The sequence below is a fragment of the Anas acuta genome, chromosome 1, assembly GCF_963932015.1.
Source record: "Anas acuta chromosome 1, bAnaAcu1.1, whole genome shotgun sequence".
Classification (NCBI taxonomy): domain Eukaryota; kingdom Metazoa; phylum Chordata; class Aves; order Anseriformes; family Anatidae; genus Anas; species Anas acuta.
The window spans coordinates 154717041-154745023 of NC_088979.1; the positions used below are offsets into that span (position 1 = coordinate 154717041).

Below are 27983 nucleotides of genomic sequence, written 5' to 3' on the forward strand. Positions count from 1 at the left end.
GTGATTTTTTTATTATTATTATTTATTTTTTAATTGCTTTTGCCAAGTTAAGGCCTATGGGCTTCCAGGAATATTTTTTAGTTCTGTTCCTTCCTATTGCTACTTTGCTGTCACAGAAGATAGATTACCATCTAAGAAAAGACCAGCAGTACTCTCCTCTCTGCTTTCAATGGACAGGCAGATCATTAATGCTATACTGCAGACTGCCTATGTCCTGTCTTCTGCAAACTAGACAGGCAACTCATCATCTGAAGGTGACTAGACAGGTACGGTCATAAAATACAACTGAGTGACAAACCCAGAGGATTTAATGGAATAAAATTAGGTGTTAGTTTGCAGATAATTTGGAGTATCACGGATCAAACTCAATAAAATAATGTCTACCATCTCTGAACAATGATAACTAAAAAAAAAAAAAGTGTAAAAGTAGAATATTAGGATTCATTTTGTTCAGACTCCATTTCAAAATGATGAATGATTGATAATTTAGTAATGCAACAGCTATCCTATTCCAGCTTATCCATGATAACTTGTGACTGATATATATACATATATATATATATATATGTATATAATTTATTAAGAGGATATTTTTAGAAAATGGGAATACAACAGAACGGAAAACCAGACCGAAAATGTTAGCATTCTGCCAAGCTCTGTACAGACTGTGAGTTTTGTCTTGAACACAGAAACCAAGGGACAAAAAGGGCTGCTGTCAACTTGCATGCTGCATTTAAATCCTAGATCAGCCTCTGTGACAGGAACAAATTCTGAGACACCAAAGCAAATTCACTCCTGGCAAAGTTTCAGAGAACAGCCTCAGGGCACCAGCAATGATTCACGCCTGCACCTGAACTGTGGATAAGGACATGTGAAAGCTATTAAGGAACAGCCGGGAGTAGGGCAAAGTCAACATGACTTCACTGTCAGAGGTGAGACCAAAGTGACTAACTGTCCCTTCCCCATTTACCCTTCAGAGCTCTCTAAGCCTAAACTGAAGCACATTTATTTTGTCTCCTGGTGTTCTCAGTTGTGCTGCAGCAGTGAGGGTTTGATTTGAATGTGCTTCCATGGCAGGAGGTAGGTAGAGCTGGGCCCTGCTGGCTTGCTGGGCCTCAGGCCAGGAGCACCCAGCTCAGGAATGCAAGTGCTGAAGCCTATGCAGCCTCTGGCAACGGGAATTTATCACGTACCCATGGACCATTAATCTCATTAATCCAATTCTCTTTAGCACAAACTGAAGAATTCCTCTGTTCTCAGACAGTAAAGTAGCTTTTCTGTACTTGTATTAAGGAATTAACAAGGCCTTCCCCTTTAGAATGATTTAGAATATTTTAACATACCTTATTTTAAGTTTTCACATGGCTACCTCCTCAAATCTATGTGGGCATTTTTCTATGAAAATAGTCACAACTGGAATCCAAACCGAAATCTATTTGCTAATGCTAGGTACTTCTTTTCCCGTGGTTCTCCACATGCTATGTGTATTGTATTTTTCAATCTAAATCTAGTTTAGATTATAATTTGTATTTATTCTATTTATTTTTGAAAATGTGGACCATAAAGCTTCTTCTGTGTTTTTTTTTTTTTGTTTGTTTGTTTTTGTTTTTCCCAACCCAAATAGTGCAGAATAAAACCTCTCTTGTTCATTTCGCTTACTGAGTGTAGAAAATGAATTTGCACCTTCCATTGCTGTTCACTTGAGAATTATGTTACAGTGTTATACAAATGCTTTATTGTTCAGTTACTCCAAACAATTTCTCACCAGCATTGATATTGACCTGTATTCTGTTTCATGAGTCTTTGACATGTCTTGTTCCCACTAGTTTTCACCTGTTATCTTCTCAGTGTCACTTCTTAGTAGTCTGGATTTCAAAGGGATTATTTCTCTAGTAACTATCAAAAATAAATATTATATGTTCAACCATCTATAAAATGGACCCTGCAATAGTAACATGCTGTGAATATACTAAATTTTCTCTACCCTTTATACTGGTTATTTGTTTAATTTGGAGATACTTTCTATACAACATATTATTAATAAAATATCTATTTAAAATAGTTTTAATTAAATTTTCCCATTTAAAATTAATTTAGGTTATATTGCTAATGAAAGCTAATGACAAAAGCATTTAGCTTACATGCTTACTAAGATTGTAGCACCTAGAAATGATGTTTTCTACTTCATACTGCATTGAAACTTGAAAAAGAACTTGGATGGGACACCATAAAACTTGGTGAAATACAACAATATCACAGTATGTAAGAGCTTTCTGGTTTGGAAAACTTTTCACAAGAATTGGGGTAAGCTACAGTTTGTAAGAAGAAAATATATTTAAAAACAAATACTACACACAATGAAATTAATAAGCACAACTAGTCCACTGGGTATAATTTCTAAACACTCATGTTTGCAGAGGTCAAAACAATTGTAAAACAGGGCAGAATTCAGCTTTTTTTTTTTTTTTTTTTTGGTTGAATTTTATACTGTTATAACAGTACTATTTTCCTTATGACTGCTGAGTGTTTGAAGATTTCTGTGAAGATTTTAGTTACAATACTGTTGAAAGAAAGTTAGCACCATAAGTTGCAGATAACATAAGCTGCTTCCCTGTTTTCCCTGTTTACATGGACAATGAGATAAGGGATGGAGTTTCCTGCTTTAGATTACGTAAAATCCAGTCATTGTTAATCAAAGGAAACTTCTTTCCCTTGTATCTCAGATGAAATCTGATCAAAATGTTTCAGAGAGCCATTAAGGCTGGACACAGGCTGTGACAGTCATTTTGGCAGATTTCCTCAGGGATTCCTGGGAATGTTAGTCTTCAAGAAGTGTCTGCAAAGGCTGCAGAGCTGGCTGGGCATTTTCCCTGAGCCTCTCTCTCTCTCTCTCAAGTAGTAAAATAAAATAAACGCTCTATTAAGAAAGTGCGTGTTCTACTTCCCACTCTAATACTGCAATGTCACAGGAAGGGTAAAAAACTTCCAGAGTGGTCTGAATATAATCTGACTAACTTTCCAGGAAGTTTTCCACTTGATACAGATGAAAACACAATTCTAAAAACTGGTGTTTTTTTGTTTGTTTTATTTTTTTCCTTCCTTCCTTCCTTCCTTCCTTCCTTCCTTCCTTCCTTCCTTCCTTCCTTCCTTCCTTCCTTCCTTCCTTCCTTCCTTCCTTCCTTCCTTCCTTCCTTCCTTCCTTCCTCCCTCCCTCCCTCCCTCCCTCCCTCCCTCCCTCCCTCCGTCCCTCCCTCCCTCCCTCCTGCCTTCTTGCCTGCCTTCTTGCCTGCCTTGTTTCCTTCTTTCCTTCTTTCCTGCAATCAGAACTTAAATTTATGGCCTGGCCATAACAACTTAGAAAAAAAAATATCAGATGACACTGGTTTTAAGTAGATACTGCATACTTCATGGAACCACAACATTTCTATAAATCTCAAATAAGAAATTTTATGTATAAGCAGTATAATTATTCACATCCAATACTACAGTCAAACAAGAAATAATGAACTGTGAGGGTAGTTAAAGATATACATATTATGAAAAATATCTTTTAGACTGGATTGTTTTGGCCAATGAGATAGCTATTGAACAATTTAAATGCATACTACCATTTCCAATTTTATTATAAATAACTTTGCAAGAATTCACTTCATATAGAATTCTGTTTTCATTTTGTAATAGTTTTCTTCCTATTCAGCTTTTTCTTCATTTTACTGCTCTGTTAGCAAATATGAATTCATGACATTTCATTTAATATATTCCTCTCCCTTTCAACTTCAGAAATTGCACTGCACCAGCAAAATGTAACATGCAGGGCTGGTGAAATACTGTATATATTAACATGAAATAAATAACTTGATTCAAACTAGCAAAATTTAATTGCTGACTTTTATTTATTTTTATTTTTTTTAATTAAATGAAAGGATCAATGGTTTTGTTTATTTATTTTATTTTATTTATTTATTTTATTTTTATCTGACACCATATTGGCAGGCTTATAGAACATTAAAAACAAAAAAAAACAAACAATCAATCAAACAAACAAGCAAACAAAACAACAACAACAACAAAACGATTAGAACCTGCAACAGGAAGCAGGACAAGGGATCCACAGAAAGAAAAGAACTCAATTTCTGAAGACAGAATATAACTGTAAATTCTTCACCTTTTCTTATTGAAGAATGTTAAACTTGTTTATTTTTTCCTTGCCTTGCTTTTCTGCCCATGTTATATCTTCACCACTAAAAATATTTCTGTTTTATTATGTATTTGTTCTTCAGTTCCTTTTTGTTCCTTTTCCTTCTTGAGAAATAACGAAGATCAGTCAGGCTTCCGAAAAGAATTTTGAACCCCTCCCCACATGGTGCATTTTCAGAGTGATATTATTAAAGTAGCTTCCCAATTTACAAAGTTAAAGTTTAAAAATATATCAAATCTCAGATAACTGATGGAAACAGGTTCTTTTGTTTGTTTGTCTTTTTTTTTTTTTTTGGTGAGTCTTTTTCCCCCACCGGAAAGCATCTCCAACAAGGAACGTGTTCAAGCACATGTTGAAATCTAAATACATATTGACTTCCCATAGAGAAAATATTGAAAATATTCAGATATATCTGTTTTCTCTAGGTTAACAATTTCAGGAGATGGGCCATTTCAGGAGATGGGCCATAAACACTTGAAAAATTTTATCTTTCACTGATGCCTTAAAAGTCTCAGCTGCATGATTTTGCTGTGATCTGTAAAATTCCCTCAAGTTTCCTGTGCTCACAAGGTTTTATGTTTTAGTGTATGTAGTAATTTAGTGGAAAATTTATATTGTATTCATTTCTCCTTCTAAAAGAAAATACCATTTCTCTTTACCATACCATTTCTCTTTCTTTTTCTTAAATTTCTAATAATTTCTAATTTCTAATAATTTCCATTTTCTGTTTCAGCTGTCTGTATGCATGATGCTGGGCCGGCTTTTGTTCATAGAGAAGTGAATTTCAGAACCCTTCTTGGCATCATCCAACTACAGCAGTCCTCTATTAATGTTTAAGTACAGCAGGCCAAAGGGAAGATGTCTCTCCAGTATGCGTAACAGACCATGTACTCTCTGCTTAATAGCACTGTAATAAAAGTCCTCCAAATTAGGATGACTAGCAAGTGAGCTACATTCCTATATGCTTGCATGTGGTTTTATTACATGTGTTCTCCATGCTATGTTGTTAGAATACGACATAATTAAGGATGTTCCACTTGCAAGAGGTATGAGAATTAATCTTCCAGCTTTATTTGTTACTTAGCAGGGCTATCCATAGAAGGTATAAGCCACATTTACATGTATGTTTTCCCTGCATGCTGTACTGCAGAGAAGAACAGTATCTGTTTTTATTATGAATCACTGAATCAGAAGTCAACGTTATCTCTGCAACATAAAAACATAAGGTAGGAGTTCTCTTACTATGAAGAATCATAGAATCGTAGACTATCCCAAGTTGTAAAATCATAGACTATCCTGAGTTGGAAGGGACCCATAAGGATCATCAAGTCCATTTCCTTGAACCGCACAGGTCTGCCCAAAAGTTTAGACCATGTGACTAAGTGCACAGGCCAATCGCTTTTTAAATTCAGACAGGCTTGGTGCAGTGACTACGTCCCTGTGCAGCCTGTTCCAGTGTGCAATCACCCTCTCGGTGAAGAACCTCTTCCTGATGTCCAGCCTAAACTTCCCCTGCCTCAGTTTAACACCATTCCCGCGGGTCCTATCACTGGTATTTACAGAGAATAGGTCGCCTGCCTCTCCACTCCCCCTCATGAGGAAGTTGTACACTGTGATGAGGTCCCCCCTCAGCCTCCCCTTCTCCAGGCTGAACAGTCCCAGTGCCCTCAGCTACTCCTCATACATCTTCCCCTCTAGGCCCTTCACCATCTTTGTCGCCCTCCTCTGGACACTCTCCAACAGTTTAATGTCCTTTTTGTACTGTGGTGCCCAGAACTGCACGCAGTACTCGAAGTGAGGCTGCACTAGTGCAGAGTAGAGCGGGACAATCACTTCCCTCGATCATCTAGCAATGCCATGCTTGATGCACCCCAGGATATGGTTGGCCCTCCTGGCTGCCAGGGCACACTGCTGGCTCATGTTCAACTTGCTGCCAACCACCGCCCCTGGATCTCTCTCTGTGGGACTGTTCTCCAGCATCTCGTCACCCAGTCAGTACATATAGCCAGGGTGGCCCCGTCCCAGGTGCAGGACCCGGCACTTGCTTTTGTTAAACTTCATGTGGCTGGTGATCACCCAACTCTTCAATCTGCCCAGATCTCTCTGCAAGGCCTTTCCACCCTGAACAGAGTCCGCAACTCCTCCAAGTTTGGTGTTGGCAAATTTGCTCAGAACACCTTCTAATCCTACATCCAAATCATTTATAAAAACATTGAAGAGGACTGGCCTTAAAATGGAGCCTTGAGGGACTCCACTAGTGACCATCCGCCAGCGAGATGTGGCCCCGGTTACCACAACCCTTTGAGCCATGCCCGTCAGCCTATTGCTCACCCATCGGATGATGTTTTTGTTAAGTTGTATGCTGGACATTTTGTCCAGTAGGATCCTATGGGAAACTGTGTCAAAAGCCTTGCTGATGTCCAAAAAGATCACATCAGCTGATTTCCTTTGATTGACTAGACAGGTAATCTTATCATAAAAGGAAATCAAATTTGTTGATCAGGACCTACCCCTCATGAACCCGTGTAGGAAGAGATTGTTGCAGGATCCTGGCAGTGTGTGAAGATAGTGATATCTGGGAAAAATCTTTTAGGCAAAAGAAATGGGTGGAGAGAGAAGGGAGGGAACCATATGAGGATCAGCTTATAGAAGTGAACTGGTATGGCTCTACTCCATTTAATTCTATTGCAGATGCAAATGGTGGCTGTAAAATCATCCCCCAAAAAAGGCACTACTGTCTCAACAGTGGTAGCACTGTTGGGAACAATTTTGAAAGTTAGCACGTCTGAATTTAATAGGGCATTTCCATAGAAGAATCTATAGTCCTGCATATTGTATAACTTTTGGACCTTATGACAAAAGCTACTACACAGCTAGGAAAATATTCTGAATAGAACAGGAGAGCAACTGTGAAAGTGCTGGCAATGAAAAAACAGATCATGGCCTTTAAACAGAAGGCCAATGTAAAATAAAGAGTCCTTTAAATAAGCAACAAGGAAATTTGTGTATACTAAAGAAATATGTGAAAACATCAGAAATTATCTGGGCAATTTATAGAAGGTAAGTGGTGATTCAATTTGTATCCTGATGCCTCAGAATCCAGAATGAGAAAATCAATTCATAATTTGTCTAATGTAAGTAAGTCAATGTAACCTAGAAACAATTTTACTTGGCAGAATGAAATCAACCAACATTGTACTGGGGAGAGTTCTGGAGGGGATTGTGTTCTGATTAATGAGAAACTGAGACACTACAACAAACAGCAAATGATTTGGACCCTATTTCGGTTTTAATTGCACCAATATGAATAAGACTAACCTTACTAATGAGTTTTCAGATGTGTCATAGTTTTGTCTGGGAAAGAGTTAATTTTCTTTGTAGAGGCTTATACAATGCTGTGTTTTGGATTTTTGATGATAACTGGTGATAACACCATCAATATTTTTAGTTGTTACTCAGCAGTGCTTGCACAGAGCCAAGGACTTTTCTGCTTCTTGTGCTGCCCTGTCAGTGAGGAGGCTAGGGGTGCACCAAGAGCTGGGGGTGCACCATGAGAGTGGACACAGCCACAACAGCTGGCCCAAACTGACCAAATGAATGTCTTCATGCTCAGCAAAAAAGCTGGGGTAAAGGAGGAAGGGGAGGACACTGAGAGTGATGCCATTTGTCTTCTCAAGAAACCGATACATGTCATGAGCACTGCTTTCCTGGAGGTGGCTGAACACCTAACTTCTGATGGGAAGTAGCATATGGATTGCTTGGTTTGCTTTTGCTTTACCTAGTGAACTGTTTTACTCTCAACCCATGAGTTCTCACGCTTTTACCTTTCTGGTTCTCTCCCTCATTCCACCTCGGGAGAGTGAGAGAGCACTGTGAGAGAGTGTGGTGCTAAGATGTCTGCTGCATTAAACCACAACAAAATGTAACAGTCAGGTCAGAAACAAGACATTCAAACTTCAAATTCATCTTGGAAGAGATCAGGAGTGAGTAGTAAAAACAAGTGACTTATAAATTATGATATTCAGAAAAATCACTGTGGAATTTGGAATGAAAAATAAAGACAGTTTATCGTACCCAAAGAGCATCGGAGAAAGTGAGTTTCCTAATAGAGAGAAAAAAAAAAAGTAAAAAAAAAAAAAATAGAAAAAAAATAGATACCATATTTGCTATTTCCATGCCCACAAAATTTATTTCTCACAATGACCTTGTTTATGGCATATTAACATACAAACATAAAAATGTGAAAACTAAGGTACATGTGATAGTAAAGCATTTTTTTTTCTTCTTTTTATTTTTTATTTTTTTTTTAACATTAGGAAGTACTAAAACAGCCTAAAGCAATATAGCTCACAGGATGATTTTTTTAAAGCAAAGATAGCTCAAAATCCATAGACAGCACAGCTAGATATTTCATCACTGTCCTAAAAAGAGAGAAATTTTGACTTATTTTCTGTGGACTCTGAGTTATAGATTGGAAAATAGGGTGTGTACAGAGGGTTGTAGGATTTGAGAGGCTTCACAGTACAATCTTAAAAAGGACACTCTCCATCTACATAATCCACATGACCCACACAAATCCACCTTTATTTTTGTGAACTCTGAACAGCCTGTGTGTCACAATTGTGACATGTGTTGCCACCACCTACTTTTTTTCCATCTTCATCAATTATTTTTTTTCATATTTGTTATTTCTGTGAGGTCTTGTATCCTGGCTATATTGCCAACAGCTACTACACTATAACTTACTCTGTATGAGAATTTCAAAAACATTATACTCCATAGAAAAGCATGAAAGGGTTCTTCACAGTCTTTGGATTAGAAAATCAAAACAAAAGTAAAGGATCATGTTCCTCTCTCCCATGCTACTTTGAGCATATGCTTAAAATGCTTACAAATTGAAATACCACTACCCAATACAACCACAACAAAGAACAGTGCTTTTAAAAGTGTATTAGAAAGCCATATAGAGTTTTATGTACATAAACAACCACTTTTTCAATTTTCTTTATTTTCCACAAGATTGGAAGTCCAGCACTTGTGACCAAAGGGAAATTTCAAAAAGAAATTTCATATATTTCATGGTGTACATTCTTAAAATGGAAGTCAAAGTAGCAAATGCATATAGTATATTCATGTTCATTGTGACTAGAAGTATATTCTTGTTTGTAATTGTCATCCAATCCACGAAAGCATTTTTAGCATGTGCATGCTTGCTTATATTACAAAGTTTTAACATTAATGGTCCCATTGGGACTTTTACCATGGACTTCAAAGGGAACCAGATTAGGATTTATAAAGATTTGGCTAGTACCACTGCTTATTATTAAATACTTTCTTTTATGTTACATAAAACTTTGCCAGACTTTAACCATTTAGGGTGGAATTCCATCTGCTTCGTAGCTGCCTCAGGCTGAACTCTTCTGGAAAACTCCAAACAAAACAATTCAGCTCTTTTTGAGAGCAAGGACTGACTAGGCAAGAAGTCTAGGATAGGGAAACCAGGAAATGTGGATGGGACTGGGATCATCTGGAAGAGGAAATTTGGCCTGACATTGGCAGTAGTAATCTAGGACAAGGAAACCTATGACAGAGAATCTAGAGATACATGTTAGAAAAGGACCAAGCTGAGAAACTGGGCATAGGTCATTATGGAGAGGATAGTATGACTAGGACAAGAAACCACGAGTGGGAAAGATGCAGAACTGCAGAACTGGGATATATGGACAATAAATTAGAGAAACTGTAACAGGAGGCTATAATGCTGGAACAGCTTGCACTATTGCAGCATCATCTTCTCTGGAGCTCAGAGCAGAGCCCTTGGCTCTATAACCTCATTGTTCATTCCTCCTGGGGGCAAATAGCCATAAAAGCCACCAGCAAAATTACTCATTTTCCTCTACTGCTTGTCCATGCAGAGGATAAAAATTTACTTATCTTTCCCTTGACTTCATTAGTTTACATAATCATAAATTCTCTCTTTTATTCTATTGTCTTAAATGAGGGATATAAATATTCCAAATTCAATGATCTATACAGGTGTCAATATGAAACCACATCACAGAATTTCAGTTTTCCCCATTTCTTCTTTCAAAAAAAATTCTCACATGTCTTCTGAATTCTCTGATTAAATAGGTATTAATTCACCTGGGGAGTGTCAGATTTAGGGTCAGATCTAAGCAGTTGTCCCTTTCTGATGACAATATTCCTGCTGTTCACTAAACACTTCTGTAGAGGAATAGTAGTTATATGTATTTAAGAGAGGGAGAGCACTGCTACCACTGTCACTGTAAACAACTGCAAAATATTATTTGCAAACCAAAAAGGAGACCTCAGGAAATTAACAGAGAACTGAAATCTGGGATTATAGCCAGAAAATCCTACATAACTGTGAAAAATATGTGTTTGATTTATATGCTTATGACTTGCATGCTATGTTCCCTCTTAGAGAGTGAAAGGGTCAGGTCAATTCTTCAAGAAGGTAAGAGATTCCTTCTCCCCTTGGGAAAGAGATTATGTACATGGAGAAAAGTCTCACAAAGACTTTTAGAGAAGGACAGAGGAAAAAAAGAAGAGGAATGAGAGCAAGAAACTGGAAACATCACTATACAGATAAAGGAATGGACAAACATACCTCTAAGACAATGGAAAGAGAAAATCCCTAGGGACAACATGGACTAAGTCATTTTTTTGCATGATTAACTGGCAGCTGGCTAGAACCTGCCTTCAGGGACATGGTGAAAAAGGAAATGTGGCCTTTTTATTTCTGTTCACTTTCTAATTCTATTTTCTTTAAAAAAAAAATCTAATTAATAATCACAGCAAAAATACTTAAGAGATTTGGTGGGGTAGCATTGAGGTTTGATTTGGTTGGATATGTAATATTTCTGTTTACTTCAAAAGCCTTGGGTAGCTCAAAGTAAGCAAAAGATCTAGGCAGAGTTGGCTGAAAGATCAAAGATCCTAATCTGGGGTTAGGACATGATAATGAAATGAACTTTTCAAGGACAACTACTGATTTTGCACTCATTGCTATCTAAACAGTCAGATTCCATAGGAAGAAAACTGGTAGGTCTGCTCTCATCCTGGCAAACAGTATCATCCCACCTAGTCCCTAGAGTTTGTGCTAGGTATCACATGCTGTGTCTTCAATGCTTCAATGCTGCATTGCTCCAGTCCAGCAGGAACTCTTCTTCATCTGAGAACTTGAGATCTAATTTAGGGGCATCCCAAGGACTCAGTGAAATGCAAACAAAATCAACAAAAGCCAGGATTTTGGACTTGTACCTGTCATTCTGTCATTGAGGGCTGTACAATCATAGCATGAGTGAAGTTTTAAAGAACTCTTGTTAAACACGCAATATTAACAGATACATTTGACCTTAAGCTCTTTCTACTTCAGCTTCTCCTCTTGCCAGAGTGGTTTGAACATAAAATTTGTGAGTCTTTGTGAATCTTTTGCGAATCTTTGATTGCATAGATGAACTCCACAGTGATTGCACAGTGAACTCCAGAGGGGAATTATTAAGTCTTTTTAATGTCTGAATACTGTGCAATGCACAGAGCAGAAAGCCATACAGGGAACAAGAAGAGAATAATACCTGAGCCGGTGGTCCATTATGTAATAAGTATTTTTCCTGCACTGAACAAAGGAAGGTCCTGCTGAAAAATAGCATATGTAAATGTGATTGGTGCCTCCACATTATAATGCCTGAAGTCAGAGGAAGTGAATTCATTTTGTGAAAACTAACCCCTACATTTGAGTGCTTGATATTGAAGTTAAATAATATGTTTTTAAAGCAATTTTATTGGAAAAAAAAAAAAAAAAGAAAAAGAAAAAAAAAAAAGAAAAAAAAAAGACAGCTTCTGTAAAATCCATGCAGAAATGTTCTTTATATTACTAACACAAATATGAAAAAAAAAAAAAAAGGAAGCTATTTGAATATCCCAGATGTTGATGACTGTGATGACTGAAGAAATATTTCCATTATACGAGTGAAGATGTCTCTTAGAGTTACAAATTTGTTTCCATATATTGTACCTGCATATGGACAGAGGGAGAAGTAATTTATTACTAATTTTTTACTGTAATTATTACTAATTTATTACTGTAATTTATTTTTCATATAAGTGTTATATATTATCATTTAACATAAGTTTTCTGCTGAAAATGAACAATAAAATTTATTTTAAAAAACATACAAATTAAACATTTATGTCTGAAATTCTGGGTTTCTCTAGAGATTACATATAATTTTATAAAATCCTGGAAATCCCAGACAAATTTTGTTGTCCTATTTGCCATTATCTGTTTCTCTAGATTAGAAGGAAAAAGTCATATGGGAAAAAATGCAAACTTAAAAACCTCTAGTGCCAGCAATAACTACTACTCTGGATCTTTTCACTTACTTGAATAGGAACTAGTCCAAAATAATGGATAGAGAATGACTTTGGGATTCAGTGATCTCATTAAAAATCCTAACTTGGCCATTAATTGACAGGCTAAGTGATGTTGGCCAACTCCATTATCTTTTTCTGCCTTGCTTCACCTTGAAAATAGTGTTATTAATATATTTCATAAGGTGCTGTAAGACCTCATGATAAAAAAAATAAAAATTATAATAGCTTTGCTTTCCTGAAAGCTACTATTGAAATAATCATCTGTAATTAAAGTGCTGCTGCATGTTATATTGAAATGTGAGCATTCTGATATTTACCAATTTACCTTTTTTTTTCTCATCCCTCCTCCCCAGCATACACCTACACATTATTTTGACACATATAAAAATATTTTCATGAATCTATCCCCACGCTCCTGCAGGTCAAATGGCTTCCCCAGTACATAACTACAAAAGAATCAGCTGTCTTAAAAGATGCTTGAACAATGTGGCTTTTCAGTTCACATGATATATGAGAAGGAAAACTTTCAAAATACATTCCCTAGAGTCACCATTTAATAGAGCCAAGTCACAGATACAAATGGCAATGACACTAACACTGGTAGCTTTGTCTCTTGCTTTTTCTTTGAAACTATTTCAAGACATGATCCTATGGTAATAACAAAAGCCATGAGAAACTATTATACTTGGAAGTGGTGGCAGACCCTATGTCATTTGTTGCCACAGCAGGAAACTTCTGAGAATGCCCAAGATGAGGTATCATAAGACAGGCAATTCAAAGTGAATCCCACGTGCTATTTGTAACTCACATACACAGCATGTCTTTTGCAGCATGAAACTAAGCCATTTCACAAATATAACAGAGGCTGTTGCATAACTTTCACATGCTTGATAAAAATCCTGTTATTATTTTTGGAAAATGACCTTTGGTAAAAACTTTGTGCAATAACATCTTTGGCATGAGGAAGCAATGATCATCATTTCACTTCATACATAATTGATATTCAGTGCACAGCTTTCCCAGGGCCTGTGGCAAGCCACAGTTCAGATACTGGACTTTCTCCAAGCTAACATGGAGAAATGCTAGCTTGAGGCCTAGGAAAACAAACAAACAAACAAAGAAAAAACTGCATGGGAGTGTCCCTTCTTCCTTTGATGCAGGGACACTCTTAGCTACCACGCACAGAAGCCTCTGTTACTGTCTCCCAGCCTCTTGTGAGCAGAGGGAGCCCATTTTAAAATAAATAAATCCACGTGCAACACAATCATTCACCTTTCCTCTCCCACACCCTTTTGGTAGCAGGAGAGGATGGAAGGAACTTCATCACTGATGGACACATCTTCCCATGCCTCTCCTTCGCATTTCTTCTTTGCTGTTCAAAATCCATTCCTGACCAAAGTCAAACTGCTGTGCTGGATGCCTGGATAATAACTGGTCTAGGTTCTGCAACCTTTGCACACTACTGCAATGAGTCCCAGTGTGCTCTTGCTTCTGAAATTAACAGTTATATACTTGTAAATCCTCTGGTTTGTTATTTGGAGAGATTAGCCAAAGGATCTTTGCATATGAGATGCAGGTGAAGCAATATGAATTACAGTAGATGCTAACCAAGCAATTTAATTAATTTATTAGTTAATGATTTCATTCAGACATGGCTATAATTTTAGAGTTACAATGCTGCTTAGTAATGTTGCATTAGGATCTGAGCAAGCAGGCTGTGGAAACTGTAGACCAGTCATCTGTATACAGATAGTGGATTGAAAATCTTGATGTACTAATCAGTATCTTGGCTAATATGAAGTATGAAAACAGCATGATTTTCTCTCTTTTATAGCTTGACAACAACTATAAGACTGTGAGCATTCTGATAGCACAGCTTGTCATATATGAAGTATTTATTAGACATTTTCCTTCTACACAATGGGTATTTCTAAAGTGAGTAGTAACTGAAGAGATCAGGAAGCCGTTAAACTATGAATAAGTATTTGTCATCATCCAAGTTACTGTTTTTATTTCTTTCGCTTCTGTAAAACCTTTTTTCTTAGAAGTCTGCATGCCATAACCACTTCTGAATATTTATTCCTGGATCTGTTTTCTCTCTAGCACTTCCTCCCATTGATGTATTTATAAAACACCTTATGTTCCTTAATTCTTTTGCCGGGCAGGAATATTTGGCTATCAATGACTTCAGTGTCAACATTCCTGCAAAGTTTTACACTTCTAAGTCAAATGCAAATATCTGACATTTATTAGAAAAATCTATATGGATACAGGGAACTCACTATTAACAACAACAACAGAAGTAAGAAGAAAAAAGTTACCAGAATTTTTCATTTGTAGGTGACCCAAAGCATCAACCTACGAATGACACAACAATCTCACAAATTACTTGTTTTGGATTATTAGCATCCTGAGCTAGGACAGCATTGTGTTGTACACTGCAAACCGCGTGAAACTTCCACAAAGAATAACAAAATAATTGCTTTTTGATGCTTGTAACATATTACATTCATCATCACTGTATTTGCTGCAAGAGCTCTGAAATTGCTTTAGCCCTACCTATCTGAGAACTAAGTGTACCAAGTTCCTTGCCAACTATGTGAAGTCAGATTACTATTTCTGCCTTCCCAACCCTTAAGCAAGGTTCAAGTCTTTTGCAGGCCTCACTGTACAGCTGTACAGTTGGATTTTCAAGTACATTGAGGCTTTGAGAGACTATCAAAACAGTAATTCCAGTTCTTTTTTTTTTTTTTTTTTTTTCCCTCTACTTGTCTGTTCCCAAGAACATTGTATTATTTGCCAAGTTAGCTGAGGAAAGGTGTACTTAACTTACTAGAAAGGAAAGTCATGCAACTCCATGTGAAATAGTTATTCTTTTAAGAGATAAATAGAGTTTAAATTGCAGATGTTCTTATGCTTTCACATGTAATTTGCTACTCAGCATGGGTGTGTATATTCAGAGATCAACACAGTTTTTCAGGGAAACAGGCTGTTTTCAAATGACTTTATTTAATAAAAGACTATTTGAAAAATTACTTTCCAGAGGCTGCTATCAGAAAAGCACACTTGTACCAATAGCCTGTCAACTTTGTTGTATTGTAAATTATCCAATTCCCATTAGAACAGATGGAGTGTGGCAATTAGATGATGCCTCATACAGGACCATCTGAATTTTATTAACTGATGTCTTTGCTGAAACTAAAAACTGGAGAACGCACTGAAGTATTTCTGCTTAGTTTGATCACACCTTAAATGAGATCCTTCATCTTAGTTTTGTCAAGTGGGGTAAATGCAATTATACTGAATATTTGTTTTAATGAACTGCCATTATATTGAATAACTCAAGTGTTGAAACTTCTGTCATAGAATACAACATTTTTGTAAAGATTTTGAAAGAAAGATTGACCCTTCCTAGTCCGTTATTTTTAGTGACTATTTTGCATCACCAATAGCCCCATCAGTGATCTTAAAGCATTGGGTATTAAAACATTTTAACATGGGGTGTTACAATTTCATGGTTCTGTAAAGGGACTTAATCAGACACTCCAGATTTCTTATCCTCTACCATTTTTCCAAGTTTTCAGTCACACCCAGCCATTAGTTCAGATATCCTACCTATTAAGGTTTCTGATCTGTCATTTTGTTTATCAAGGATCCATTTTCAGAGGCTTTTCTTCTGGAATGTACCTTAGATAGCTTTTCAGCCATAACCTGCAAAGCTTGTAATGCAGAGAAAGCTGGAAGGAAAGTAGCAACAGAGGAAGGAATGGAGAACAGATGGAAGAACTCTTTTTCTACAGTTTTCTAGGGTGGGTTCATCAGAAGGGTCCATTGCATGTCAAGTTCTAGAAGCATTCTGAAAAAGATGAAAACCCCTGAGAATTTACTAAGCTATTTAACTGGTAGTGTAAGACTAACATAATTACAGTACTTCATGATATTACAGTGCTTCATGATTTATATTGAATATATAAAGGAAAAAAAAATACAGAAGTCATTTTTGAAGGTATAGTTTTATAGCAGTAAGTTAAAGAGAATTGAGTGCATCTACATGACAAAGTTTAAACAGCAAAAACCAGCTCAGATTATAACCCTAATAAAATAAGACCAGAACTGATTTGTTAGAATTTTACTTCATATTGCCGCATGAAGCAAAACTGTCCCAAACCTATACAGAAAGTGGATAGAAAATTAACAATTAAATTTGAAGCAATTTGGAAATTTATAATGCATCCCTAAAAGGGATGTGGCATTTAGCTAAACACTAAAGACAGAAGTAATACCTTTGGGCTATGGTATTTCCATTCTTTTGCACTAATAAAGAAAAAAGTTGAAACTTCATCTTTTTTTGTTTTGTTTTGTTTAATATGGTGATTTAACTTCCCTTTGCATTCATCCATTTTCCCCATCTTCTTCTCACCTTTCCTCAGGTGTCACACACACAGCATTTTGACTGTTTTAGCCCTGTGGTAGTATTACAATTTCAGCAGGAGGAAGTAGAAATGATTTACTGTGTGCAGATTTAGACTAGCTCCTCAGAACCTTCCTGCTTCTCTTACAAAGGTAAAGTGTTCCAGAACGGGAGAATCTAGATAGGAAGGAAAGCTGTAACATTACTATCTAGATAGATACAAACCTAATTTTGTTTATTTCCTGGCTCTGACAGAAGTTTCACAACTTTGAATGACTCAGTCATTATGAGCCTAGTTTCTCACTTGTAAGAGACTATTTCTTTGACTGTCATTGTGCTGACAGTTGAATCTCTACATGTCTTGACATCAGAGATGTACATTGTGTAGGAGTGTAGGCAATACTTCTTTTAACTGCCAGACGGGAGAGCAGTAAAGAACTCCCAGCTTGTGGGTTGTTTTCTGTTTTGTTTTGATGTAGGTTTTTTTGTTTGTTTGTTTGTTTGTTTTCAGATGTGGTGGGGGTGGCTCTTTTTCAAGTTTCCTGTGTGTGTGTATAAGAAGTTTTCAGTTAGGCTGAAATATATGCAAAGTCCAGGGACATGAAAATTCCAGAACAAGTAGATTTGCCAGTTCTGGAAACAGTGGTACTTTTATTACAAGGTAAATATTTTAGGCCATTTTTTTTCAGGCCTCCTCTTTCTCTTCATCATTTTTTTTTTTTTTTGATTTATATATATACATTTTTTTTTTTTTTCTGAGAAGCTGTAAATTTTAAGGGCCTAATTTAAGATAATCTGGTTTGGTCTTTGCCTAACACAGGCCATAAAAAAACACCAATAATACTTTTAGTGGAACACATCATTTTCCCCTCCTATGTAAGTGAATGCTGTCAAGCTCAATAATTTGTACTTTTCTAAAGCATAAAAACATCCTGTCTCAATTTATGGAGTCCTAGAGATGATGAGTTTCCTTCTCTTTGGAAATGGATGATTACTATCACTGCATAACAGGTGTTTCTAATTTTTATTTTCAACCAGAAACAAATCTGGGGTTGTCATATGATATAGATGAGGATGGCCTAAGAGTTTGTCACACCCACAACAAGGGACAAAATATTCTACTTTATATCTGTGTGTACATCTTTGCTCTGCTGGCTTTTATAAATATTTTTTTTGTTTTGTTTTGTTTTGTTTTATTTTGTTTTTAATGGTTGGCTCCACTTCAACTCCTAGTTTACTTTTATCCGATTTCATGGTAAACCACATTTAAATGTATTCCTTTCTCAGACCTCTCAAAAGCTGTCTCAGGACACAGAAAAAATAAGGCAGATATTATCCAGTATGTCTGTCTGTGAGGTAACAGTCAATTGTATGTTAATGTTGTTTTCTACCCTACTCTACTGCATGTGTTAGGAGAAAAATTATGGCAGCACAGTTCAGTTCTGAGATTCATGATTATCTGCCTTGTGAGCTAAGCATCTGCCAAGCATAAACTACCCACTTCTGCAAAACTCACACTGGGACCTCAACTACCAGATGCAACTGGTCATATCTAAGTCTGCCTTGACAGCATTAGGCACATGGGATCACAGAATAGGAGAGTCCCAGCACATTAAATGCCAGAAATACTAGTGCTGTAGCAAGGAAACTTGAAATGGGAGAAAGACAGATACAAATGCGTGAGATTTTTCATACATCCATTTCTAAAAGCATTGATAAAAAATCTGTCTCAGTACTGTAGTAGCTGCACTAATAAACTGAATCTGAGTCTATAGCTGTTTGCACTGATTGTGAATCAAAATGCTACTTGGGGAGTGTCATAGCCTAAAAACAAAATGAAACAAAATGAAACAAACAACAACAACAAAAAGTAATAAGGAATTCCTGATAAGGAATATAAGGATATTAATCGACTTACTTGATGAACACATTTCTTGCATACTACTCTGCAGTTCTATTGTCATTCTGTAAATTCATATGTGAAGAGTTTTTTTTTTTTTGAGGCCAATTCGTGATTTAAACCTACAGCATTACGAACCCAATAACTAAAAGACTTTAACAAGTGACCATGATATTAGCTTAATGATCATAAAAATTTATTGGTTCTGAACTAGCTTCTCATATTTAAAGAAAAAAAAAAAAGGAAGGGGGGGAGAGGGTCTTGTTTTCAGGCAGTTCTGCAAAATCAAGAAATTTATTCCCTTCCTCACTCCTGAAAGTAGAGAATCCCGTGTAATCACAAAACTCAGGAAGTTAGATTATCAGAAGAACACAGTTCATAACACATTCTCTTGCCATCCTTACAAAGGGATTGTTGAGGAACACTCATCTTACAGCAGAAGCTGTGAAATGGCTTTGCTTCCCCTACATAGTCATATATAAGCAATATATCTTATTATATCATTATATATATATCTCATTATATCATATATATCTTTCCTGAAACTCATGGAATTTTACAGCAATTAAACAGTTACACAAGCACAGGACTTGGCCTTTCCCTAAATGCCTATGTTGCATAGCTCAAATATTGACTTAACTACAAACACTCTTGGCCTGTAATTTTAGACATCGAAACCAAATACACAAAATATGTCTTGGAAAAGAATGCTGAAAACAGCAATGATATGAAAGTGGTTAATCTTTACAGAAAAGAATTGTACAATTTTTCTTCAACACTTGATCTAAAATATATTTATATCACCAGACCTTTGTTAAGAAATGAAAAACAACTGAATACCTGCTTGTTAATACAAAGTTCTCCCACAGAAAGGGAGTGTTCAAATTTACAGAACAAAATTGTTTGCATAGTAAAATAATAATCAAAAAATTGTAGCCCTCAAAGGCAAATATATGCAGCCCTCAAAATGGTGAATGTTACAAGGAAAGTTCTGCTTCTTGGGGTCATAATCAGTAACACCATTCATGACCATTTAACGAACATTATCAAATCCATGTATTGCTAATCTGCTGTTCTGGAAATGTGTGACTGTGCAGTACAGCCCTGGGTTTATGATTGACCTGGCTCTTTTTGACATGACAAGACCAGAAAATAAATAGTACCAGTTCATAATTTTGTTAGCAGAATCCAGTGCAACTATAAATAATTTAAGAAATACTTCAATTAAGACTTATGTTACATAAAAGAACCTTCTGATCCATTTAAACTTTTTCATATATAAAACAGAATGAAGGTAAGGGCAATTTACTGTATGCAAACTATTATACTAAACTACTTGGTGAACCTCCTCTCAAAGGAATTCTATATACGTATTTTATGAATATTTGAGCAAAATAAAATATAGAGTAACTGCAGTGTAACTACTTAATCTGCAGTTTAAAACAAATACATGAACTCAGAAATCAGAAATAAAGCAGATCTGATGTAAAATAAGAATGAACATAAAATAAAAGCAAGATATTTTATGTTGGAAAAATTCTAAAAAAAATAAAAATCTGATCTAACCAACTGAATAACTCAAAAAAAAAAAAAAGTACAAATATGAACATAATGGAAATTGTACAGAGCTGCAAAAAAGATAAGACTGATATTTAGGTAAAGTGTGAAGAGTTGAATCAGAAATGGGGAAAATGGCAAAACAAGCTTTATGTTCACATAGTCTGTGACAACCTGCAAAGGAATTTAAATTACAGTGAACACTACATATACACACACATATATATATATATATATATATATAAAATTTCTTGTCACTAGAGTTTAATACAGAAGATGTACTACTATTGTAGGTCATGAGTGACAAAAGCTCTCTAAATCAAAAGGTCCCTGTCTAATATTATGCCTAACTACTTTCTCATGTAAATAACTCCTTTTCCTTGTAACTGACTTACTGACGTATTATTCGCAAGACTGCACTGGTGAAGTGCTCAGATGCCCTTGTGTACTTTTCTACCTCTATGCACTGCAGAATGAAAAAAAAAAAATTACCACAGAAAATAATTGAACTAACTGTTTGACTTTATTCAGTTAATACTATAAGCTCCCTCCAGCCTTCATAGGATCAAATGGAGCTTCTGGCTGCCTGCAAACTTTTTGTAGGAACTGGGCTTTTTGCTTTTATTCTTTCTTAACTGGATCCTAACAAAAGTTATTTTTAAAGTAATCTCCCTCTCCCCTCAAAAATATTATTTCCTGAAAAATGCTTACCAATGAATGGACTGAAGATCACAAATTAAGTTTTCAAATATTTACATGAATTAAAATCTCAACCAACAGGCTAGTCAAGCAAAATATGCATACAGTTATTGCATAAGCCAAAACCTGCATTTACATGCAGAAAGACTACATTTCTCACCTTTACTGGGGATTCAGCTGACAAAGCTAGCACAGTCAAGAGTTTCTGTCATTCTTACAGTACATGTTTTTGAAAATGGAATGATCAGTTGGTTTTTGAATGAATCATTGATATGAAAAACTTCAAATTCCAGTTGAATAAGATAGAAATCTACTATGTATCATAAAATGTACCTAATGCACCTAATTCATAATTCAGAAAAAGCAAAGTACTGCCCAAACCTAACTACATGTACTTATTTGGAAATATTTCCTGGGTGAAACCTGAAGGCTAGTCAAATATTACAAAGAGCTCTTATGGAAAAAAAAAAAAAAAAAAAAAAGTGACTGGATTCCAGCTGGACCAAATCTATTGGACATGAAAGGCAGCCGTAAATTTGATTCCAGAAATTCAGTCTGCAAGCATCTCTCTGAAAATCTCTGTTTGATGTAGGACATATAAATGAAATATTATAATCTGTTAAGTATTAGAAAGAAACAATTTCTGTGTGTATTTTCTATCCCAGCAAACCATTCTTTGTAAGACAATCATTTCAGTCATGGAAAGTTCTGTTTGAGAACAGACTATAAGACTTTGTTATACTGTAACATGCTCTGGGTTGCTTGTTAAAATAAATTTAAAAAAAGTGACAACAAAATAACTTTGGAATGATAGTATTACATTTTACGAAATGTTGTGTCACAAACAAAATAGAATCCTAAAAAATAAACTACATTCATTTGAACACATTTCAGATTTTATAAAATGTCAAATAATTTAGATGCTTTTCAAATACTGTAGTAAAATACCCAGAAGGATAAACACCACAGCTCTAGGAAAAGAAAATATTATGCATATAATCATGCTGAGCATGCAACTGCAAGCTTACTTAACTTGCAAGACCAGAAAAGATGGTCTAAGGTAGGTTTAGAAAAAAGTCCTTTGGATTAGAGACTTCTGTTCTTACGTGCACGTACCACTTGCACTATTAATGAGCATATTCATCATTAGCAAGGATATTTTATTAAAAAAAAAAAAGTTTCATGAGATGAAAATGGAAAAAAATATGTATATTTAAACAGAATGAACAGTTGAGTATATTAAAAAGTTAGCAAGGAATGCTCACATATTACTAAAGAAAATACAACATGCATCACACACAAAATAATTCAAATTACTATTTGCTTAAAGCTAAATACATCAGTACATTGCTGAATTAGGTTCATAAATCTAGATTTTTGTCTCTCCAAAGCATGAACACAATTAAGCAATCAGAAGTAGAAATGATATGATTTTGTAATAATGATTTGTTACATTACATCTGTTTATGTCTTTGCACAGTTGAAATATGCAAAAACTAACAAATGATGATTCTGGGCATGTAGAGAAATGAAGAGCCTATTAATCTTAGCAGCCTAAAGCTGCAAGTTGAAATTCACAGACATGAGAGTTTCAATCTGTCAGTATCATATAATAGAATATCCTTTGTCAGCAATCTGTATGTATATATGGAACATAAGGCAGCCAGTAGAAAAATCCCTGAATGTACAATCTGAAGATAAAGATATTATCTATTAGTCTGAAGTAATAGAAGTTTTTGGGCATTGCTCAGTTTTCCAGGGGAGAAAAAAAAATAAAAAAAATATATATATGTAATAACACAGTAATTTTTAAGCATATAAGTGGATATTAAATACTGTAAATTTATGTATAATAAAATGATAATTGTATTTTGTATTTGCCTTGTAAATGAAAGAGTCATCATTAAGGAACTTAAGTAGGTAATTAAATTGACTCATTTGCTTTCATCAAATTTGTAAAAGTATATAGTAAGTTGTGAAGAAACATGAGACTGGGGACTTTGTTCCATGGAAATTTTCATAGTTATATTGGTTACAAATATAATATTATGTTATGTGTTACTATTTAAGTATGTAGGAGCCAGTACACTTTGTATTAGCCAAGTGTCAGTACTGTTTCATTTCAGTATTATTAGCCTAGGTGACAGTCACTGAAGATCTCTGCCTAGATTCATATCAGGAACATCCCAAAACAATCAGGCTGACTCTGACCCTACTCACTTTGTTATTCCTTTCACTCTGTTTTTTTTTTTTGTTTTTTTTTTTTTTTTCTTTCTAAAATTTATTTTTCTTCAAAACCCCATTGTACAGATGAGTGTAAAGTACTGAATTTCCTTTCATTACTCTTTGACATTTCCTGTTTTCTCTCCCTGGGTAGAATTTTTCTCTCCTCTTATGTAAGACTTTTTTTGAACTTTGTCCATAAGTATAACGTACTCTGTGGAATTTTTTATAAAATAAACCTCAAATGTTAAGATGTTAAGAGAATTGACTTAAAAGAATGTCAGAAAATGAGACAAAATATTTGGGTTTGCATTTCCTTCTGGAAATAATTTAAAAAAATGTAGACAGTTAAGGCAAAGTAAAAACGATTAAGTAAGGAGCATAAGGGATGATAAATTCTACTTTTAGCAACCTGAAAATACGTTAAATGAGTGCATGAAAAGTGTATAAGCAGATAAATAGCAAAGAGTTCATACAGTATTTAATTATCTTGTACATTCATTTAAATTCAGAAAGAATTTTTTTTATGAAATATCAAATTATAAGCTTCAAAACATTGTGAATTGTGTTATATTATTTTATTAAGAAATACTCTCTCAACCTATTTTTCCTATTTTCTTTTAAAACACAATAATACTCTAAAGATCTACATGTTGCAGGGGATGTACAGTCAAAGCACATATTGTGGATAAAGATCATGGCCAAAAACCAGTACAAGTTCCTATACGTAAACTAACTCTGGTAGAGTGTGAGTGGAAATTATTTCCCACACAGGTCTTGTACTGGCCTGCATAGGTATGAATATTATTCTGCTTGAATTTTTATCCCCTAAGTATTAAAAAAAAAAAAAAAAAAAAAAAGACTCAGTAGAAATAACTATTACCTACATTCACAAGAACTCAGAGAATCCATTAGCCTCCTCTCAACATTCAGAGTTCTGCACTTGTCAGAGCGATACCACTGATTTCAAAAGATGCTGACTTGCATTAATAAATTATTACAGAGATATTTGATATATTTCCATCAGGAGCTGATGAGTCTACATATGACATTATTACTGAAGTATTCAAATAACATTGTATGATAAAAACACAACACAAAATATATTAATGTAACTAACACATATTCCTGGAATAAAAACTCTATAATATCCAGGATCCAAAAATCTTTTTTTTTTTTTTTTTTTTTTTAAAAAAAAAGCAACATGAAAACTGATTTTTTAGACTTTTTTTTTTTTTTTCTCTGTATTAAATATATGTTAACCAGCAGTCCTAGCACTTCTGTCATTTTAGAATACAGATGGTTGACAGACATTTAAGAGAAGAAAAATATAGGAAAGGAAAGCAGTGCTCCTGAAAGTATATTTATTCCATCCAGGTATTGTCCTTTCATTTACTTTGAAGGCTTTTAATTCCAGGATCTGTTGGAACTTTGTTGGAGCTAAACTTTAGAAATGTTGTAACTCTTTCTCCATTCAATTCATTTAATCAGATTTACATTATGTTTTCAAAAGCCTTAAACGGATTGATCTGCAAAATAGAAACATGGCAACCCTCGGTGTGCAACCCAGAAATTATTCATGTTCTCTCTGTTAGCAAAGTTCTAGCTCAGAGTTAGAAATCTTGTTCGGTAACTGAGAAGACATATACTTCAATTCTGAATTTACAAGTGATCTTAATGACTACTTCCCAAGTGAAATAATTTGACACTCTCCTCTCCCTCACTCATGGCCCAATGTTTAAATTGGATCAGTTTTAGTTGTATTCTAAAGTTCTCACCAAGGAGATAACGAAAGGGCCATATTGCTGCTCCAAATCAGTACTGGACAGGATTGGACAACCTATCTGCTATTTGAGAAGAATAACTACCTGGCACTTGGGAACCAGTAGCCACAGCCAAAAATGTCTGGCCCCTGCCTGTCTCTTGTTTTATGTATGATATTGTAGTCATGATCTGAGGAGGCCAAAGACTTTGGTTCCTACTGGTGAGATAAGCAGGAGAAAGCCTTCCTGAAAATGCCCCTGGGGCTAGGTGTGAGCTTGGGATTTGATCAGCTCACAGAAACAGGAGGTAGGCAGTTCTGACATGCCCGCTGGCAAAACTGTGTGTCCATATACCGTCACCATGGCAACTGCAGGGTAACAGCAGAGGAGCAAGAGTTTTAAAGATCTTAGTAGCAGTTAGACCCTGCTGAAAGACAATGGAAATTAACTACCTATGTGTGTAAAGTCATTTTTAAATTGGGACATAGGTGGTTTTGAACCTACCATCCTGTTAACTCAGCACTACGTTTAAATATATAGCATAAATGCAATTGCATTTTTTTGTCTTGCAGCATCATAAAAACTAATTTTTAACAGACTACATGCTTGATTATGTTATATTCCAGGGAAACTCCAGCTGAATAAAGCTTACGTAACAGAGCAGAAAATCAATCTCTCCATTTAGTTGGGTCTAATATATAATTCACATTCCTTAAAAGTTAGAGAGATGTAGATGTGAAATAAAAGGTTGTGGGATATCAAAGCTCCAGGCTTTTGGTTCAAGCTAGTCAGAATGCTGCTGTTTCACTGAATATTACAAGGTCTAAACAGTACGTCCCAATTTAGCAAAGCCAACAACTTTGCACCTATTAGCAGTGAACCCATGAGACTGCCTGTGCATTTAATCACAAGTATACTTTTAAGCACATAGACACTGTTTACTTTGCTAGAGTAGTGCCACAGTTGCAACATCTTAAGGGGGTGGACTCTCAAGACAATAAAGTTTACCTATTCTTCTATGTATCCCTCAAAATGTGACTTTTCAAAAATGCAGGACTGTTTTCAACTATGTTGATAACAGTACCATGTCCCCAGAAGTAATTTCAGAGTCCTGACTGTGTGTAGAGCTGATTCCAGTGTCAGAGTCTGTATCATTTATGTCCAGATTAGTCACTCTGTGAACAAAGTCAGGAACTGCAATGCTGGTACTGGAATTGCCACTGCCCTTGGGTGGCTCTTCATTCAATGGAAGCCTAGTTTCGATGTTGTCTTTAATATGTAGTAAATTAAATTCTTCTGTAAGAAGTTCATACTCTTTTTCCTTCTTTTGAAGCAATGAGTCCCTGTAGGTAAGCTCTTTCTGAATGCAGCTCAGGTATGAATTGATTCTCAGACCATCTTTCATACTTTTTTCCAGCTCATACTTTACACTTTCCAAATTTGAGTTTTCCGGTTGAGCATGAGAAGCTCCTTCTGTGTGAATATCATCTCCTTTTTTTTCTGAACATATACCATATACTTCTTTCTCAATTTCAGCACACAGCTTCTCTATTAATTGTTTGTGATGTTTCAGTCTCTCTTCAACCTGTAAAATTCCCTCACTTTTGCTGAAATATTCGTGCATCTCTTTTTGATCATCTGGCCTACTCCCTTGCTGCTCAGCCTCACTTGGATTGATTGTTAAATATGAGTTCTGCACATAATTTTCTCCATCATTGGCTACACGGTCTAAATGGAACTGTGCTTCACATTTTTCGATTTCCATATCTAGTTCCTTCATTCTAAGGACTTGCTGATGAATGGTATGATCTTGAGATATAATCAGATGAATCAGCGTCTCCATATTATCTCTGTCTTGCTGAACACTGTCCTGTTTAAGTTTGGCCAGTTTCCGGAAAGTCTTCCTGACGATTTTCTTTTGCTTGTCTATTGGCAACATCTTCATGTAATTGGCTGGGCTGAGTTCCCACTGCTTTTCTACATTTTGTACTACCTTAGCTTCAGCTGTTTTCCACAATGGAAATGAGAGGAAAGCATCAGACTTTACTAACACAAAGTGCAAATTGGGCTGCTCTTCCCCCCAGGCCTTCCAAAGTCTCAGAATCTTTGTCAACGGAGGAAGGACTCGCTCAGAGCCTCTCCATTTTTCTACAATACAGTAATCACTGGGTTTTCCAAAGAGGACCTTTTTCTCTCCAAATGTTGCTTGATGTTCCTCAAGTAGTGCTTGAATCACTTCTGCACAAGTTGTGCGTTTTGTCAGGCCACATACAATCTTCTCTTCCTGGCAAACCCACACCACAATCTCTCTTTCATTTGAAGCCATCTCCTTGCTGGGAGATCTAAAAAAAAAAAAAAAAAAAAAAGACCAAATTTAAATAGAATTTAATTTTGTTACGGTTTAACCCAGCTAAGCACCACACCACACTGCCATTCACTCCCTCCACTTCCTCCATGGAAAATATCTAAAAATATAGAATAAAATTCATGGGCTGAGATAAAAACAGTTTGATTGGACAGCAAAGGAAGAGAAAATAATAATAATTAATAATAATAATAATATATATAAACAAATTAAGCACAATGCAATTGCTCTTAGAATCACAGAATTGTAGAGGTTGGAAGGGACCTCCAGAGATCATCATGTCCAATGCCCCTGCCAAAGCAAGTTCCTTAGAGCAGGCTGCCCAGGTAGGCATCCAGACAGGCCTTGAATATCTCCAGAGGAGGAGACTCTACAACCTCCCTGGGCAGCCTGTTCCAATGCTCCGTCACTCTCACCATGAAGGAGTTTTTTCACATGTTGGTGTGGAATTTTCTGTGCTCCATTTTTTG

The 27983-nt window shown here is 35.7% G+C and overlaps 1 protein-coding gene across 6 annotated transcripts in view; it reads right to left on the reverse strand.

The window, feature by feature from the left end:
- Positions 1-15331: 15331 nt before the first annotated feature.
- The window catches only part of RASSF9 (Ras association domain family member 9), a 38165-nt gene continuing 25513 nt past the window's right edge, over positions 15332-27983 (reverse strand). For all 6 annotated transcript variants that reach the window (XM_068667613.1, XM_068667592.1, XM_068667583.1 and 3 more), the window contains one exon: positions 15332-27490. In XM_068667613.1, the coding sequence (XP_068523714.1) occupies positions 26215-27474 (1260 nt within the window). In that variant the 5' untranslated portion in view covers positions 27475-27490 and the 3' untranslated portion in view covers positions 15332-26214. The remainder of the gene's footprint in view (positions 27491-27983) is intronic.